We start from the raw sequence: 15,640 nt of genomic DNA on the forward strand, positions 1-15,640 counted from the left end.
GGAGCACAGGTGTTTGTGAATTAAAGGTTTCCTCTGTGTGTGTGTGTGTGTGTGTTTAACCTGTACATTTTTACATTGACATCTCATTGGTAATGACTAAGGGGTGCTACACTGGATATTTCTATTTTATTGAAGAATATATCTTGATTTTTCATTACTATTTGCTCCTCATTCCTGAATCTATCTACAGTAGTAGGGAGTAATGTGGGGAGAACATTTCATTAGATAAAGTGAGATCACTGGCAACACTTTCTCTACAGATCCAGAAGGTTTAATTCAAATACAATTGTGATGGTGCTGTTATTTATCTTTTTCATACCCTTGAAGAAATAATTCAGTTAATAGAGCTAAGTGTAAAAATACCGTATTCATTAAATAAACTGTAGTTCTATAGCTTATTTTGTTGACAAAACAAAACCTTCTTAGTTTACAGTCTATTGATCATTTAAATCTATAGTCTTTTATTTGTTAAGAAAATAAATACTGTTGCTGGAGCTATGGTACAGCAAGATAAAGCACTATTTGCACTGCCGGCATCCCTTATGGACATCTGTTTGAATCCCTGCTGCTCCACTTCTGATCCAGCTCCCAGCTAATGCACATGGGAAAGCAACAGAGGATGGCCCAAGACCTTGGGCCCCTGCACCCATGTGGGAGACTGGGAATAAGCTCCTGGCTCCTGGCTTAGTATCAGCTCAGCTCTCGCCATTGTGGCTATTTGGGGAGTGAAACTGCAGATGGAAGAACACTCTCTCTGTGTCTCTGCCTCTCTCTGTAACTCTGTCTTTCAAATAAATAAAATAAATATTAAAAAGAGAGAGAAAATAAAAGAAACACTGGCCATTCTATAGTGACTAGAGGGTTTTTAAATTTTTTTTTACTTATTTATTTGAGAGGTAGAGTTACAGATAGAGAAAGGCAATGACAGAGAGACAGGTCTATCCACTGGCTTACTCCTCAAATGGCAGCAATGGCTAGAGTTGGGCCCATCTGAAGTCAAAAGCCAGGAGCTTCTTCTGGGTCTCCCATGCAGGTGCAGGGACCCAAGCACTTGGGCCATCTTCCACTGCTTTCCCAGGCTATAGCAGAGAGCTGGATCAGAAGAGCAGCAGCTGGGACTAGAACCAGCATCCATATGGGATACTGGCACTGCAGGCAGAGGCTTAGCCCACTGTGCTGCAAGCACTGGCCCCTATTATTTTTCTCTGCTCTGATGCTCCAGTACAAGTGATTGCTATTCTTTATCATAAGGACTGCTTTTGGTCATTGTTATTTCTCATTGTGCCATTTTTTGGAGCTTTTGGTGTCAACTAGGCGCTCTTGGAGGCTTAATGAAATATTTCATGGTAACAGTGTCCTCCCCTGGCTCCTCCAGTGTGCAGAGTAAGGTAACAGGGACCCTTGGGCCAACAGGAGTGGCTAATAAAATTAACTTCTCACAAAACCAGAAATGCCTGAGGAATCCTGCCTTCTGAAAGTGCTTGCTAATAAACCATGCCTGACACTGGCCTAAAGCAATTCATGAAAATATTTCAAAGATGAAAAATGTGATTTATTTCACTAGCACTTCCTAACTCAGAAACTAGTCTCTTTCATTACAAATGATTTAAGTGTTTTCCTTACCTTTAAACCACAAGGCTGTTGTCCTTTAAGGTCTCACACTTGTTAATTAATACAAAAATCCTTTAGTGAGCATCTATTATTTGATAAGGGTTTGAGATATAGAGATGAATCACACAAAATCCCCAATCTCATGACACTTCCACCCTGTTGAGGCAGATAGATAAGTTCAATTTAGAAAACAGCTCATGATTTTAAAAAATAAATGACTTATACATTTTTAAGACTTATTTATTTATTTGAAAGAGTTACAGAGAGAAAGGGAGAGGCAGAGAGATATCTTCCATCCTCTAGTTCACTCCCCAGATGGCTGCAACAGCTGGGGCTGGGCCAGGCTGAAGCCAGGAGCTAACAGCTTCTTCCAGGTCTCCCACATGGATGCAGGGGCCCAAGCACTTTCCCAGGCCATTAGCAGGGAGCTGGATCAGAAGTGGAGCATCCAGGACTTGAATTGGCTCCCATATGGGATGCTGGCATCACAGGCAGCAACTTTACTGGCTACATCACAACAGCTGCCCCTGTACATTTAATTGTAATTAAATAAACACATCATCAGAGTTTACCACATTTACACAAAAGCAAAACCAGGTCTGAAAAACTCAAGTGCTGGGAATTACACTAAAGTTTAAACATCTGCTTTTATTCAGGGGAGTGTCAATTTAGGTGAAAACTATCTTTTTTTTTTTTTTAATTTAAGTCAACTTAATGATCTGTACCTTTGAGTTGTACTGCTGTTCATCAGAGAATCCAGCTGCTGGATGTCTCTGACTCATGACCTTTCTGTTTTTTCTCATTCTAGTGGCCCTTAGTGCTACCTGCAATGCCAGCTTCTCCAGGCAGCATGGCCCTTTGGTCTGCGATGGCTTCAGGGACTGTGACAATGGCCAGGATGAGCAGAACTGCACTCAGAGTGAGGAGGGATAGAGCTTTTCCTAAACCAGGATCAAAAGGCTTTCACTGGGTTAGGGCAATCAACTTGTCCAGTTTTCCTAGAACTTTCCCTGTTTTAGCACTAGAAGCCCCTAGTCCCAAGAACTCCCCCAGTCTCAGACAAAATGGGACAGTTGGTTGCTCTAACAGGGGTTCAGTAGTGTGTGTCTGTACGTTCCTGTGTGAATAGGGCAGATTCTCACTGTGCACATTCTTTTAATGCTACTCAAAGTTGTAAGTACTGAGGACCTGATAAAAAGGAATTTTCCCGATTCCATAACACATTGTATACTAAATCCTGCAGAGACACAAACCCTGGGGCTGTGAACAAATGTGCTCTAATTCACAAGGTCTGTGCAGTTGTCTTTTCCCTAATGATATAAAATGACTGAATGTGGTAGTGTTGTTTGCTGAAAACTTTTCTTGGATAATAAGACCAAGTAATAGCAAAGAGGAAATGGTCCAACTCTTTTGACCTTTACCCACGGTGAAAGGAAGGAGAGACAATCGCTTGGTTTTCCTCAGATGTGCCACTGGGCTTGCTTTTCAATGGTTCAGCTCAGGTGATTGGACAGCTTGCTGTATGGTTGCATTTCTCTCTGCTGTTTATTCCAGAACAGCAAATAGCAATCCCATGGATAAACTGTCCTTTGCATTCAATGTCATTCAATGTTGAGAAAAACTGTTTCGTTTCTCTTTGTTCCTTTTTAGGCATTCCATGCAATAACAGAACGTTTAAGTGTGGCAACGATATTTGCTTTAGGAAACAAAATGCAAAATGTGATGGGACAGTGGACTGTCCAGATGGAAGTGATGAAGAAGGCTGTAGTGAGTGGCAGTTTACTCCTTCTGTTTCCTGTATTCCTGTCTTCAGTCTACCCATCTTCTATTTTTGATGTTCACTTATCTATTTGAAAGGCAGAGTGACAGAGAGAGGAAGAAGGAAAGAGCCCGAGAGCCTGAGAGACGGGGGTGGGGAGTTTCATCTGCTGATTCACTCCCCAAATACTGACAACAGCCAGGGCTGGGCAGGCTGAAGCCAGGAACTTGGGACTGCATGTAGATTTCCTATGTGGGTAGCAAGTGCTTAAGTGCTTAAGCCATCATCTGCTGCCTCCTGAGCACATTAGCACGAAGTTGGATTGGAAGTGGTGTAGCTAGGACTTGACCCAGAGCCCTGATATGGTGGTGGAGGCTGAATCCTTGAATTCTCTGCGTGGTGGTACCCACCCCCCCTTCTAGTTTCATTCCCTTCTGGGTACAATTACTCTGGCAGAGTTTCCCACAAAGCCAGGGAAGACCAGTAAGTGTTGTTGAACTGAATATGAAATTGTTTCTCAGAAATAAAAACTTTGGAGTTTTATTGTTTTCTTTCATGATAACAAACATTAATGCCCTAGATGTTTATAATGAGAACTTCTGATTCCTAATAATACTAATCAAGGGAGAAGTCCCTGCTGTTGCAGGCATTTGGGGAATGAACCAGCAGATGGGATTTCTCTTTTTCTTTCTCTCTTTGCCTCTTAAATAAATGAATACAAGGTCTTAAATTAAAAACAAAAACTGGTGACAAACAGATACTAGAACTTAGTGGGTGACATTAATTATGCCCAGTGTTATAAACAATATTGAGTGATGGTTCTTTTTTCAGCTAAGACCCAGGAGCTGTAATTTACCATATATTCTTATGGGTCATGTGGCTTCTAACTGGCCAAGTAGCAAGTTGTTGATTATATATCTTATCAGTACTGCTTATACTGGAAAATAACTGCTCTGAAGACTCATTTTTCTTAGTAGGTTTTAATTGGCTTTAGACTTATAAATGGTCTCCCAAACACTCTGTCTCAGATCAGCACAACTTCAAAGATCTACTCAATTCCACAACACACAGTTTCTCTTTTTCCCTCTCTGTAGCAATCTAACTCTGAGGGCTGTTCAGGGACACCTCTTCCCATGTGCCCTGTGCCCCTTCACATACATTATCATACGGGGAGAGCCTGTGGCAGTGCGGGTTTCAGGTAGGAGGGAGTGGCTTGTAGGTGCTGATTTCAGACAGATCCACATACCCACAACCCTCTCGATAAGCAGGGAATTTCAAATCGCTTACCTGGTGAGTCAGTTCCCTTCCTAGCACCCAGCCTGACTTAAGTTCAAGTTTTTCTTCCCAGTCTGCCTTTGAATCATGTGACTTTTCCTCTACTAAAGGCTGCAGCAGGGGCTCCTCCACCCTCCACCGCATCGTTGGGGGCACGGACACCCTGGAGGGAGGTTGGCCGTGGCAAGTCAGCCTCCACTTTGTCGGATCTGCCTACTGTGGTGCCTCGGTCATCTCCAGGGAGTGGCTTCTCTCTGCAGCCCACTGTTTCCATGGAAACAGGTAGGGCATCTCAATCCTTAGTCTCAGGTGGACTCTGTGACTACAGATCATCTGTCTCTCCTCAAGCTGTAGGAGGAAGACTGTTGGAGACAGTCAATTCAGTTCTGATTTAGTTGTTTGTTTTTTTTTTTTTTTACACAAGTTCATACAAACTTTTTTCCCCCTTTGATGGTACAGGGAGGGGGGATTAGGTATTTTTGATAGAAAAAGAAAAGAACTTAAAGAAAACATTGAGAATGAATAGGTTTTTACTAGGCTGAGAAAACAAGATAAGACTTAAAAATCAGAGGGATTGACCTAAGGAACTGTGTGGAGTACATGAAGAACAGGCCTTGGAAGTGGCTGGAACATGGGGATTCCTACTAGGATTAGGACCTGGGGAGGCCCATGAGGATTGGTACTGGAAGAACTCTGTGGTACCAATTGTGGGACAGATGCTCTTCCAACTAACGGCAATAGAAAATAATCTCCCATAAAATTTATATGTATTTGAAATCTACCGGATCTTAGATACGAAGCTAGTTTCATTCATTTCTCATTCTAAATTGTTTAAGTGGAGCATTTCAGAGAAGCTTTACAATTTGAGTATTTGCTTTTCCTGGAAATTACTTGATTCATGTTTGTTACTAAAATAGTGTCACCTTTGATCATTTGTCTTCTGGGAAACTTCCCCAAATAATATGCTAACCTTAATACTCCCGTGGGTCTCCAGTGCCATGCAGGAGATGTCAGCTAGTCAGGTCCCTCTGTGGGCCTTGTCTATTTTTTTTCAAAAGTTTCTCTCTATGCCCACCTTTCACCTCATTGCTACCCTGGTGGAGATGATAGCCTCACATGGTAGTGACAAAGCCCCTCCGTGACTTGCTCAGGGCCAGTGGGGTCAAGATTAGAATTCTGGAAGGAGTGACATGGGATGAAGGGAGTTTGGTGCCTCTACATGGTGATCATACTTGAGCAATTCGAACAATTGTCTGTAAGGCTTCTGGGAGTTTAGAAGAAGGAATTGCATGAAATTCCTGTTTGTAATAGTTTGATTTCTGATCTTTTTTCAGTATTCAAATTTGGTGGAAGTGTTCCTAGACTACCACCTTACTGGCTGTCTTGTCTGTCTCAAATGCCATTGTCAGCATAGGAAGAAAGTAACAAATTAAGTCTAGTTACCAACATTCTTGATGTGCATCTGGTTCATGGAATACCAGTGGCAAGAAAATTTTCCAGCATCTCCTTTGGATGTTGTTGAAGAATGTTCTGGAACATAGCTATAACTTGCCAATCCTGTTACAGCTTATTTCATCTCTGGTTTTACAAGGAACCAAAAAAGATTCAAAGAAGTTGTGCTTCTCGCTATGTTCCTTGGAAGAGCCAGTGGCTAAGATCAGGCCAGTGGAGGGCAGACCCTCCCCTTCTCAGCCCTTGTCTTTAGAATGCTTGTTGACAAATCATACATTGCTCTGAAAGCTACTAACTTTGTGCTTCATTGCTTTTCTACCAGGCTGTCAGACCCCACGCCGTGGACCGCTCACCTTGGGATGTATGTGCAGGGGAATGCCAAGTTTGTGTCCTCGGTGAGAAGAATTGTGGTCCATGAATACTATAACAGCCAGACGTTTGACTATGACATTGCTTTGCTGCAGCTCAGTGTCGCCTGGCCTGAGACGCTGAAGCAGCTCATTCAGCCAATATGCATTCCCCCTGCTGGTCAGAAGGTGCGCAGCGGGGAGAAGTGCTGGGTGACCGGCTGGGGAAGAAGGCATGAAGCAGGTGAGTGTGTGAATGAACAGTCAAGCACTTCCCCCACTGATGGTAGTAACATGTATGGTAGAGTGTTTGGGGTTCAAAGAGAGGTTTGGTACATATCGTCTCCTTTGAGTCCCTGACCTTCCTGCAAAGCTGGGCTGGAGGAGGGTGTTATTATCCCTGATTTATGATGTTCTCCACTTGCTGTGAAAGAAGCAGGGTCCACTTCAAAAAGGGGAAGAGGGATTTTGTGAGCAAAGCAAAACTGACTTGATAGTGAAGCCCTTTCCAGACTCTTAAGTGTTTATTAGGTCTTCCACTATAGAAGAGCAGTTCCCCTTATTGTTAGATTCCCTTTTTATCCAAAGGAGTGATTCATTTTCAGAAAGGACAGAAGGACAAACACACACACACACACACAGCCTGTTGTATCAACTCAGATAGCTGTGTGAACGATGTATTCTATACTACTGACCAGGAAATGAGAATGAGGGCTTAACTCTATCCTTGGCTCCCCAGACTGCAAATTCAGCTGATACACTAGTCAGGAACTGCTCTACCTAGAAACGATGGGATCATCTTTTTTGATCTGTGCAAACAGTTTTATAGTAGGGAAGTCCTTATCCCCATCTGCCAAAGTTGTCAATGCTTCATGATTTATGGTTCATTCTGAGAATATGATGAGAGGGAGACTCCAAAGCTTTCTGAATGTCTTCCCCAAGATTATAACCAATACTTTTCCCATGATCTCTCAATCATCTCCAATTCCATTGCAGTTCTTTCCAAGAGTTTAGGACAGAGGCAGTGTCTATACTATTTGATTCTTATCCTGCAGCCTCGTGTTGACACTCTACAGAGGTTCACTGTGAGCAGCTTCTCGAAGCTCACTGCCCTCATTTAGTTATCAAAGTGATAAGGTCACCACTAGTTTGGGCCTGCTGAGTTCTCAGGATCTCAACAAGAGAGGGCAGCTAACTGTGTGAACACTTGTAACCTTCCTAAGTTATTGTGCTCAGTGCTTTAATTACATTATCATATGTCACAACAGAAAAGAGTCTACCCAACCAACTAATCGTAAGTTTTCTTTATAAGCATGAGTGTATGTGTATATTTTTCTGTATCATCTTACCCTAACAGGTTAAAAGTCAGTGAAAAGGACATAGCCAAACCATTACATTTATATGGTTCCTTGGAGACTTCCATATGTCAGTCATGCTGCTCCACTTAAGAAACTTTCCTGAACCGTAAATATTGGTACTAACTCTTACTGACTCCCAGTCCTACTGGAAGCATTAGGCACAGGGTGAAGAAGGATACTAAGGTGGCTCAGGTGATGAAGACAGACCTTGAGTCTGAATCCTGCTGTGTGCCACTGAGCAAATCCTGTAGCCTCCTAAGCCTCCACTTCTTCATCAGCAAAATGGGGCTGATAGAATTTTCCTCAAACAATTATTGTAAAGAGAAAAGGCGTTATAATGTGAGTTAATTGTTCAGATGGAGCCCTGAGTGAGTGTAGTCATTGCCATTACCACACTTCAATGTGTTTTCCAGATAATAAAGGCCCCCCTGTTTTGCAGCAAGCAGAGGTGGAAATCATTGATCAAACCCTCTGTGTTTCCACCTATGGGATCATCACTTCACGGATGCTCTGTGCAGGTGTAATGTCAGGCAAGAGAGATGCCTGCAAAGTAAGTCATCTTACCTTCCCCTTGCCCAACAAGTTTTGCTTTCCACTTAAGTACCTTCCCATTTAATCTACAAACTAGGGCAGGTATTCCACTTAATTCACCTGAGTTGCTTAAATATTAATTATAATCCAGTTGCCTAAGGTCAGGGAAAAATGGTAAAAGAATTGGTTCTACAGAATGCAATTTTCTAGCAATCATCATTATATCATGATTTTCTTATAAGAAAAAAGTAAGAAAACAAAGCCAAACAAAGGTACACACGTGCACACCGGGTTTCAGAATTACTACCTATTTCCTTAGCAGCAACCATTTAGATTCTGGAAATATTTAGTCACTCTGGAAAATAGGCTGGGGGAAAAGGAAGACAAATGGGAATAGTGATTCATTTGTAGGTCCCTGGGAAGCCACTCTGACTGTGGTACAGCTGGAGACCATGTTAGAGCAACATCTCACTGAGCCTGAGATTTCAGTCTCTGCAAGTATCATGACTTAGAGACTAAGGAGCACAGTGTGAGCTGTTCTCACATCCTTGCACCATCTTAATCACAATGTCACAAAAACTCATCTTAGTTCAATAAGGACTTTGAGCTCCAGTTTTGGGGCAAGCACTGTGCCAGGTCCATGACACAAATTCTTTTATCCTCCATTTATAGAAGAGGAAACTGGGCCTAGAGAAGTATGTTACTCAAGATCATAGAGCTGGAAAGTGCAAATGTCTGAGCTAGGAGTTGAACCCTAGACTATTTAATGCTACAGCTATTGCACTTTGGGTGCTTCCTGAAACTGGTCAGTTACAGCCCTTTCCATCTGGCCACCAGGGTTTACACATTAGATTAGTATTAGTAGAGTTGGTGTGGCTATAATGAAAATGAAGCCCATTTTCCTAATAGAGTTTACCTGACCAGGTATAAAAGTGTGGAGGTGGACTACCAGAGCCAACATGGAGTACTTTCTTATTTTTGCCTTTAAGCAAATTACAACTTTATTTTCCCTCCAAGTCAGAAAATAAAATCCAGCCATTGTAATTTAAAGGGTGAACGCATACTTAAGATTCTTTGAGTCTTTGCCTTGTGAAACTGAGATAGCAGAAGGGACTCTCAAGTGAGGATGATTTGTTAGTGCCAATTCTCTGCCAGAGGTCCCTAGGATTGCTTCACTCTCTCTCTCTCCGTAATTAAACCAAACCTCTTCTTTCTTCTCTGGAGCCACAAGTCAATAGTTGAAGTTGTATGGTCAAAGACAGAAGTCAATCTTCCAAAGTAATCATACCTTCTAAAGTTGTTGTCATGATTAAATGATCCCAAATAGTGTTTAGCACATAACTAGCATTAAATGATTATTAGTCCTTATTATTTCTATTCATACTGCTACTGACATTTATTTGTTGTGTAGGGGACATGTTAGAGTTGTTTTCTTCTGCATAAAGCTTCTATTGTTATGCTTAGCTTAAAGAATCAAATGTCTTAGAATGGATTGTGATTTTTGATTATAGGAAGGATAATTCTAAAATGACATCAGCAGTTTTACATTATTTCTTGATACTTCCAAACAGCATAGTAATTAGCCAAGCAAAAACATGCTAGGGTGGAACTTTCAATCATAGTCCATTAGACACATTCATGATGAACTTGATGATCATGGACAAATGCACTTGGTACACACATGATCTTTCTTGTAGGGAGATTCCGGTGGACCTTTATCTTGCCGAAGAAAAAGTGATGGAAGATGGATTTTGACTGGTGTTGTTAGCTGGGGATATGGATGTGGAAGACCAAATTTTCCTGGTGTTTACACAAGGGTGTCAAACTTTGTTTCCTGGATTCATAAATATGTCCCTTCTCTTTTGTAACTGTATCAGTTGGATTTTCAACTGTGATTTATGTGTTAGATTCTTTTAAAAGGATGCTATAATTACCAACAGAATGGGTCAACTAAAAATGTCAGATTGTACACACTTGACATTTATTGAAAGACAGATGAGTATGTATTCTATACAAAATTTCCTCAAAGATATAGCTATATTCATTCCCATGCATCAGAAAGGCCAATTGTTCAGGGATGGAAAAAATCTAAATAAATCTCATGAACCAAGACCCTAAAATAAAATAAGAAATGAAAGAAACGTCCAGGTATCCTTTCTTTTGTTTATGCTCCAATTTGAGGTATATATATTTATAAAGCTTTAGGCAAATTTAACTGATGGAAATGAAAAATTGAAAAAACCTGACCTTTGGCATTACCATACAATTAAAAGAACAAGCATGTCTCATCCACACATACAAATAAAGCAAAATTCAATTGTTGACAGACAAAGTCAACCTGTATTTTTGCTTTCTAATCCAATTTGTTCTGACCATGTCATACAGGACCTTAACACAGTAATGCTGTATAAAAGGAAACCAATAAACAAACACAATTGGTAGTAATGTTCATTAAAATAATAGAATGAAGCATTGTGGTAGTTGGATGGAAAGTATATACAATATACAATTCAAAGAAATGTTGGTAATGCTGATCAATATGAAAAGGCAAAGGATCTTTTGTCATGAAGGTGAAAATTTTCAGAAATGTTCTATGGCTTTAGTTCTTTTATAAACTGTAATGCTGGCTGGCACCGCGGCTCAATAGGCTAATCCTCTGACTGCGGCGCCGGTACACTGGGTTCTAGTCCCGGTCGGGGTGCCGGATTCTGTCCCAGTTGCTCCTCTTCCAGTCCAGCTCTCTGCTGTGGCCCAGAAGTGCAGTGGAGGATGGCCCAAGTCCTTGGGCACTGCACCTGCATGGGAGACCAGGAGAAGCACCTGTCTCCTGGCTTTGGATCAGCGCGGTGCCCCGGCTGCAGCGCGCCGGCCACAGCGGCCATTGCGGGGTGAATCAGTGGAAAAGGAAGACCTTTCTCTCTCTGTCTCTCTCTCTCACTGCCCACTCTGCCTGTCAAAAAAAAAAAAAAAAAAAACATAATGCCAAGACTTTTGTTTAAAAGGTAGAGTGACAGAAAGAGAGAGAGAGAGAGAGAGATAGCATGAGAGAGAAAGATAAAGTGACTATCCATCTGCTGGCTCATTCTGCAAATGCTGAATCCTCAAATGCTTGCAACAGCCACAGCTGGGACAGGGTTAAGAAGGAGCCAAGAACTCCACTGAGTGACAGGAACCCAAGTACTTGGGCCATCGCCTGCTGCCTCCTAGAGTGTGTATTAGCAAGAAGCTGGATCAGAAGGTGGAGGTGGCACCTGACCTCAGGCACCCAATAATGGGATGTGGGCATCCCAACCAGTGGCTTACTCCACTGTGCCATAACACCTGTCCCTAGACTTTCTTTTATTTTCAGGGCCTTAGAATACCTTGTATGGTTGTAAACCTATAGTGAATTGTGAATACATTATAGTTCTTGATTTAGAGGATTTTGTGCCTGATCTTAGAATATCTTTTCATTAACAGAAGCCAGAATTAACCATATCACCAAACAGGTGAAAACAGTAGGAGGGAATATATTTGTTTTCGTGAGACAAAGTCAAAGGAATAATAACAATGCTACTATTAAGTAGGGTCTAGAACCTTGCATAGAACTTGCAAGATTTTTTGCAATAGCAATAAAAGTGAGAACAAAATGTGTCATCTCTCAGATCAAATAAAAAGATTGAAATATGGACATGATTTTCCTGTTCCTGAAATAATGCATATTTTCTTATTTGCAGAAGGTGTTTCGATTTGCAAAAAGACTTTCTGGGGCTGGAGTGACTGCACTGCAGTTTAATAGAATTTGTTTAATTCTATTAAATTAAGCTGCTGTTTGTGATTCCCACATCTCATTTTGGAGCGCCTGTTTGGGTCCCGACTACTCCACTTGTGAGCCAGATTCCTGTGCAGACCGCCTGGGAGGCAGCAGATGATAACTCACAGGCTTGAGCCTCTGGCACTCATGTGTGATATCCAGATGGAGCTCCTGGCTCCTGGCTCCTGGCTCCTGGCTTTGGCCTGGCCCAGGCTTGTCTGTTGCAGCCATTTGGGGAGTGAACCAGTGGATGGAAAATCTCTCTCTCTCTCTCTCTCTGTTGCTCTTAAAAGTAGATGAAAGTACATAAATATTAAACATAAAAGACTACTTCCCTGAGATTGGGGATGAAATATGTTAATGATAACTCTGTGAAAGATCACGAAGGTTTCAATAAACTGGGTACAGGATAGTGACATTTATAGGGCCTTAGTATGCCACTTAATTCAAAGGAAGGTGAGGACTTAGCTACCGTCCACTGTATAGAAGAGCAAACTAAGCCAATGGCTCTTAAAACCTAGGTTCATTTTGCCTGGAATGGCTATGACCTATACACCAGGTGAAAGGTGAATTCTACTTTTAACAAGATGGTCATTTCCAAGGCATAGACTGGCTATTTACAAAATACACAAAACCCTTTGCATACATTTTTATAATCTCCCTTAGGAATGGAAGAAGGCTAGCATGATCTATCAGATTCATCGAAGGGAGATGTTCAAAGCACACAAAAACACTACCCCTGTAAGTCCTTGTTGGTGCTAATGTGTGTGTACCACGCCCTTCAGCAGTGCTGGGGTGGGGAAAAGTTGAAGAAATACCGACCTAACTTCCATGGTTATCTCACGCCAAGATGCTTTGAGAATCTGAACGATGTGGGAACACTGACCTCATTTTTATCAAGGTGTGAATTGGGGCAAATTCCAAGACTGGTTTTGTGAGCAGAGCACAGTGGCCTTCCTCCAGACACCGGGACAGGAGGCTGTCGTGTGCGGCATTACTGGGGAGAATGTGTGGGGCCTGGTGCTCTCCTGCATGGGGCCCTGAGAACTGCAAAACACAACATCACGAGCCAACCATTCCTCAACTGTTTTGTGCTTTGTTAGCCAGAGAGGCGGACTTGATTGTTGAGGTTTAGAGTAGTACTGCTTCCCATCTGACAACACACAGATACAAATCATTGTGTTTGCAAGAAGCACATATCTAGTTGAAGGTAATGAGATGCTTTAGGGCACTGGCAATGGCACTTTGATGATGCTACTTTTGTTTATTTATGTGATAAGCATATGGGCAATTATTTGCTCCTAACAGAGCTGAAGAAAGAAGAGTGAGTACTGTGATAAGAAAAGCAAAATTGCTCAGCAAATCTTGACAACAAATATGCTTTAATTTTCAAATGTTACTTTAAAAATTTATTTATTTATTTGAAAGGCAGAGAGTTACAAAGAGGCAGAGGCAGAGAAAGAGAGAGAGAGAGGTCTTCCATCCGCTGGTTCACTCCCCAGATGGCTGCAACAGCCAAAGCTGTGCCGATCTGAAGCCAGGAGCCAGGAGCTTCTTCTGGGTCTCCCACACAGGTACAGGGGCCCAAGGACTTGGGCCATCTTCTACTGCTCTCCGAGGCCATAGCAGAGAGCTGAATCAGAAGTGTAGCAGCCAGGACTTGAACCAGTGCCCACAGTCCCAGCCCCACAAATGTTATTTTAATTTGACTTTTTGAGCCACCTGAAATAGCTGTCAATAATCATTTACATTATATTAAAGAGAACTATTTGTGAATTAACAGTATACTTTAAAAAGCTACCCCAGGGGCTGGAGCTGTGGCATGCTGGTTAAAGCTGCCGCCAGCTGTGCTGGAATTCCATATGGGCTCCTGTTTGAGTCCTGGCTGCTCAAACTGCTTCAATCCAGTTCCCTGCTAACGTGCCTGGGAGAGCAGCAGAAGATGGTCAAAGTCTTTGGGCCCCTGCTACCCACGTGGGAGACCTGAAAGAAGCCCCTGGCTCCTGGCTTCAGCTTGGCCCAGCCGTTGTGGCCATCTAGGGAGTGAAACCGGCTGATGGACGATCTCGCTCTCTTTCTGTCTCTCCTCCCTGTAACTCTGACTTTCAAATAAATAAATAAATAAATATTTAAAAAAAGTTACTCCTGGGGATGGCGCTGTGGCATAGCAGGTAAAGCCGCCGCCTGCAGTGCCGGCATCCCATATGGGTGACAGTTTGAGTCCCAGCTGCTCCACTTCCGATCCCGCTCTCTGGTATGGCCTGGGAAAGCAGTAGAAGATGGCCCAAGTTCTTGGGCCCCTGTACCCACATGGGAGATCTGGAAGAAGTTCCAGGCTCCTGGCTTTGGATTGGTGCAGTTCCAGCCATTGTGGCCAATTGTGGAATGAACCAGTGGATGGAAGACCCCCCCCCCCCCCGTAACTCTGACTTTCAAATAAATAAATAAATCTTTTAAAAAATTTACTCCTAGAGAAATAATTCTGGGAAAATTGCAAGAAATATATCTAGGTAGAGTTTAGTTCCTCACTCACAAATGCTTAGCTCTAAGAATTCTTTGCTCTAAACCTGGTTGTACTTCTAGGGGGAAAATATTTATTTCTAACTTATTCTGAATCCTAAGTTTGGAGTCAAGCTGAAGAGATGTAAAAAGTTCTCAGGCGGGCATCATGGCTCTCCTAGGCATTCTAGGCCAGCTGTCTGGAGATTATGAAATCTGCAGTTACCAGGAACAAGTTGCAAATCAGAAAGTAAGTAGTTCCAGGCACCCTTGGGACGTGTCAGTGAGCATTCATGATGAGGAAGACATGAGAGACCAGGCAGAAAAATGAATACTGAAAGAAAGCATATTGAGTCAAGAATTGGTGTTGGGTGCTAAGGGTTGCATGAAGGTGGGTATTAGTTATCCAGATGTTTAGACACATGGAAATTAAAGGAGCATTTTCTAAGATCCTGCTGTTTTTCAGGCACAGGGTTAAATGCTTTAATTACATCATTCACTTTGAATTCTACTGGTTAGGAATCATTTTACAGTTTGAAAAGAAGCTGATAAAATCAAACAACTTGCCCAAGAGCACAGAGAGAATCTAAATTTACCCTCGTTTTTTGGCCTTCAAAACCAGACTCCTTCCACCGTACCACAGGGACAAGGGTTAGGCTGATGGAATTCTGGAAACACGTCCAAGTACTGATTAGAGAATACGCAAACCTTGCTATGTTGTACTCAAAACTCACTAGATGTGGATTAAGAATGTGCGTGTGATGGAGCAGTTGCTTTTATGATTCTCTGCGAGAATGAAGGAGACCTCAGCTCGCTGCTCATGGAGAAACCTGGGAGAGAGCCCCAGTCCACCTGACATGAAAGGGAGTCTCCCACTGAGACTGAGCTCAAATGAGGGAACTATGAGAAAAGTTGTCTGGGCATTGGGTAAAGGTAGGGGTCTGGGGTTCGAGAGGTCTTGGTGATTCTAATCAACTCTATAAACTTTTGTGACTACAGGCTCTGTTAGGAGCCC

At 42.3% G+C, this 15,640-nt stretch overlaps 1 protein-coding gene across 2 annotated transcripts in view; it reads left to right on the plus strand.

Annotated features, from left to right (window-relative positions):
* The window catches only part of TMPRSS7 (transmembrane serine protease 7), a 46,552-nt gene extending 36,351 nt beyond the window's left edge, over nt 1-10,201 (plus strand). For both annotated transcript variants that reach the window (XM_062176634.1, XM_062176641.1), the window contains 6 exons: nt 2,420-2,530; nt 3,262-3,378; nt 4,756-4,927; nt 6,420-6,688; nt 8,216-8,352; nt 10,031-10,201. In XM_062176634.1, the coding sequence (XP_062032618.1) occupies nt 2,420-2,530; nt 3,262-3,378; nt 4,756-4,927; nt 6,420-6,688; nt 8,216-8,352; nt 10,031-10,201 (977 nt within the window). The remainder of the gene's footprint in view (nt 1-2,419; nt 2,531-3,261; nt 3,379-4,755; nt 4,928-6,419; nt 6,689-8,215; nt 8,353-10,030) is intronic.
* Nucleotides 10,202-15,640: the final 5,439 nt, after the last annotated feature.

The sequence above is a fragment of the Lepus europaeus genome, chromosome 2, assembly GCF_033115175.1.
Source record: "Lepus europaeus isolate LE1 chromosome 2, mLepTim1.pri, whole genome shotgun sequence".
NCBI classification, from domain to species: Eukaryota; Metazoa; Chordata; class Mammalia; order Lagomorpha; family Leporidae; genus Lepus; species Lepus europaeus.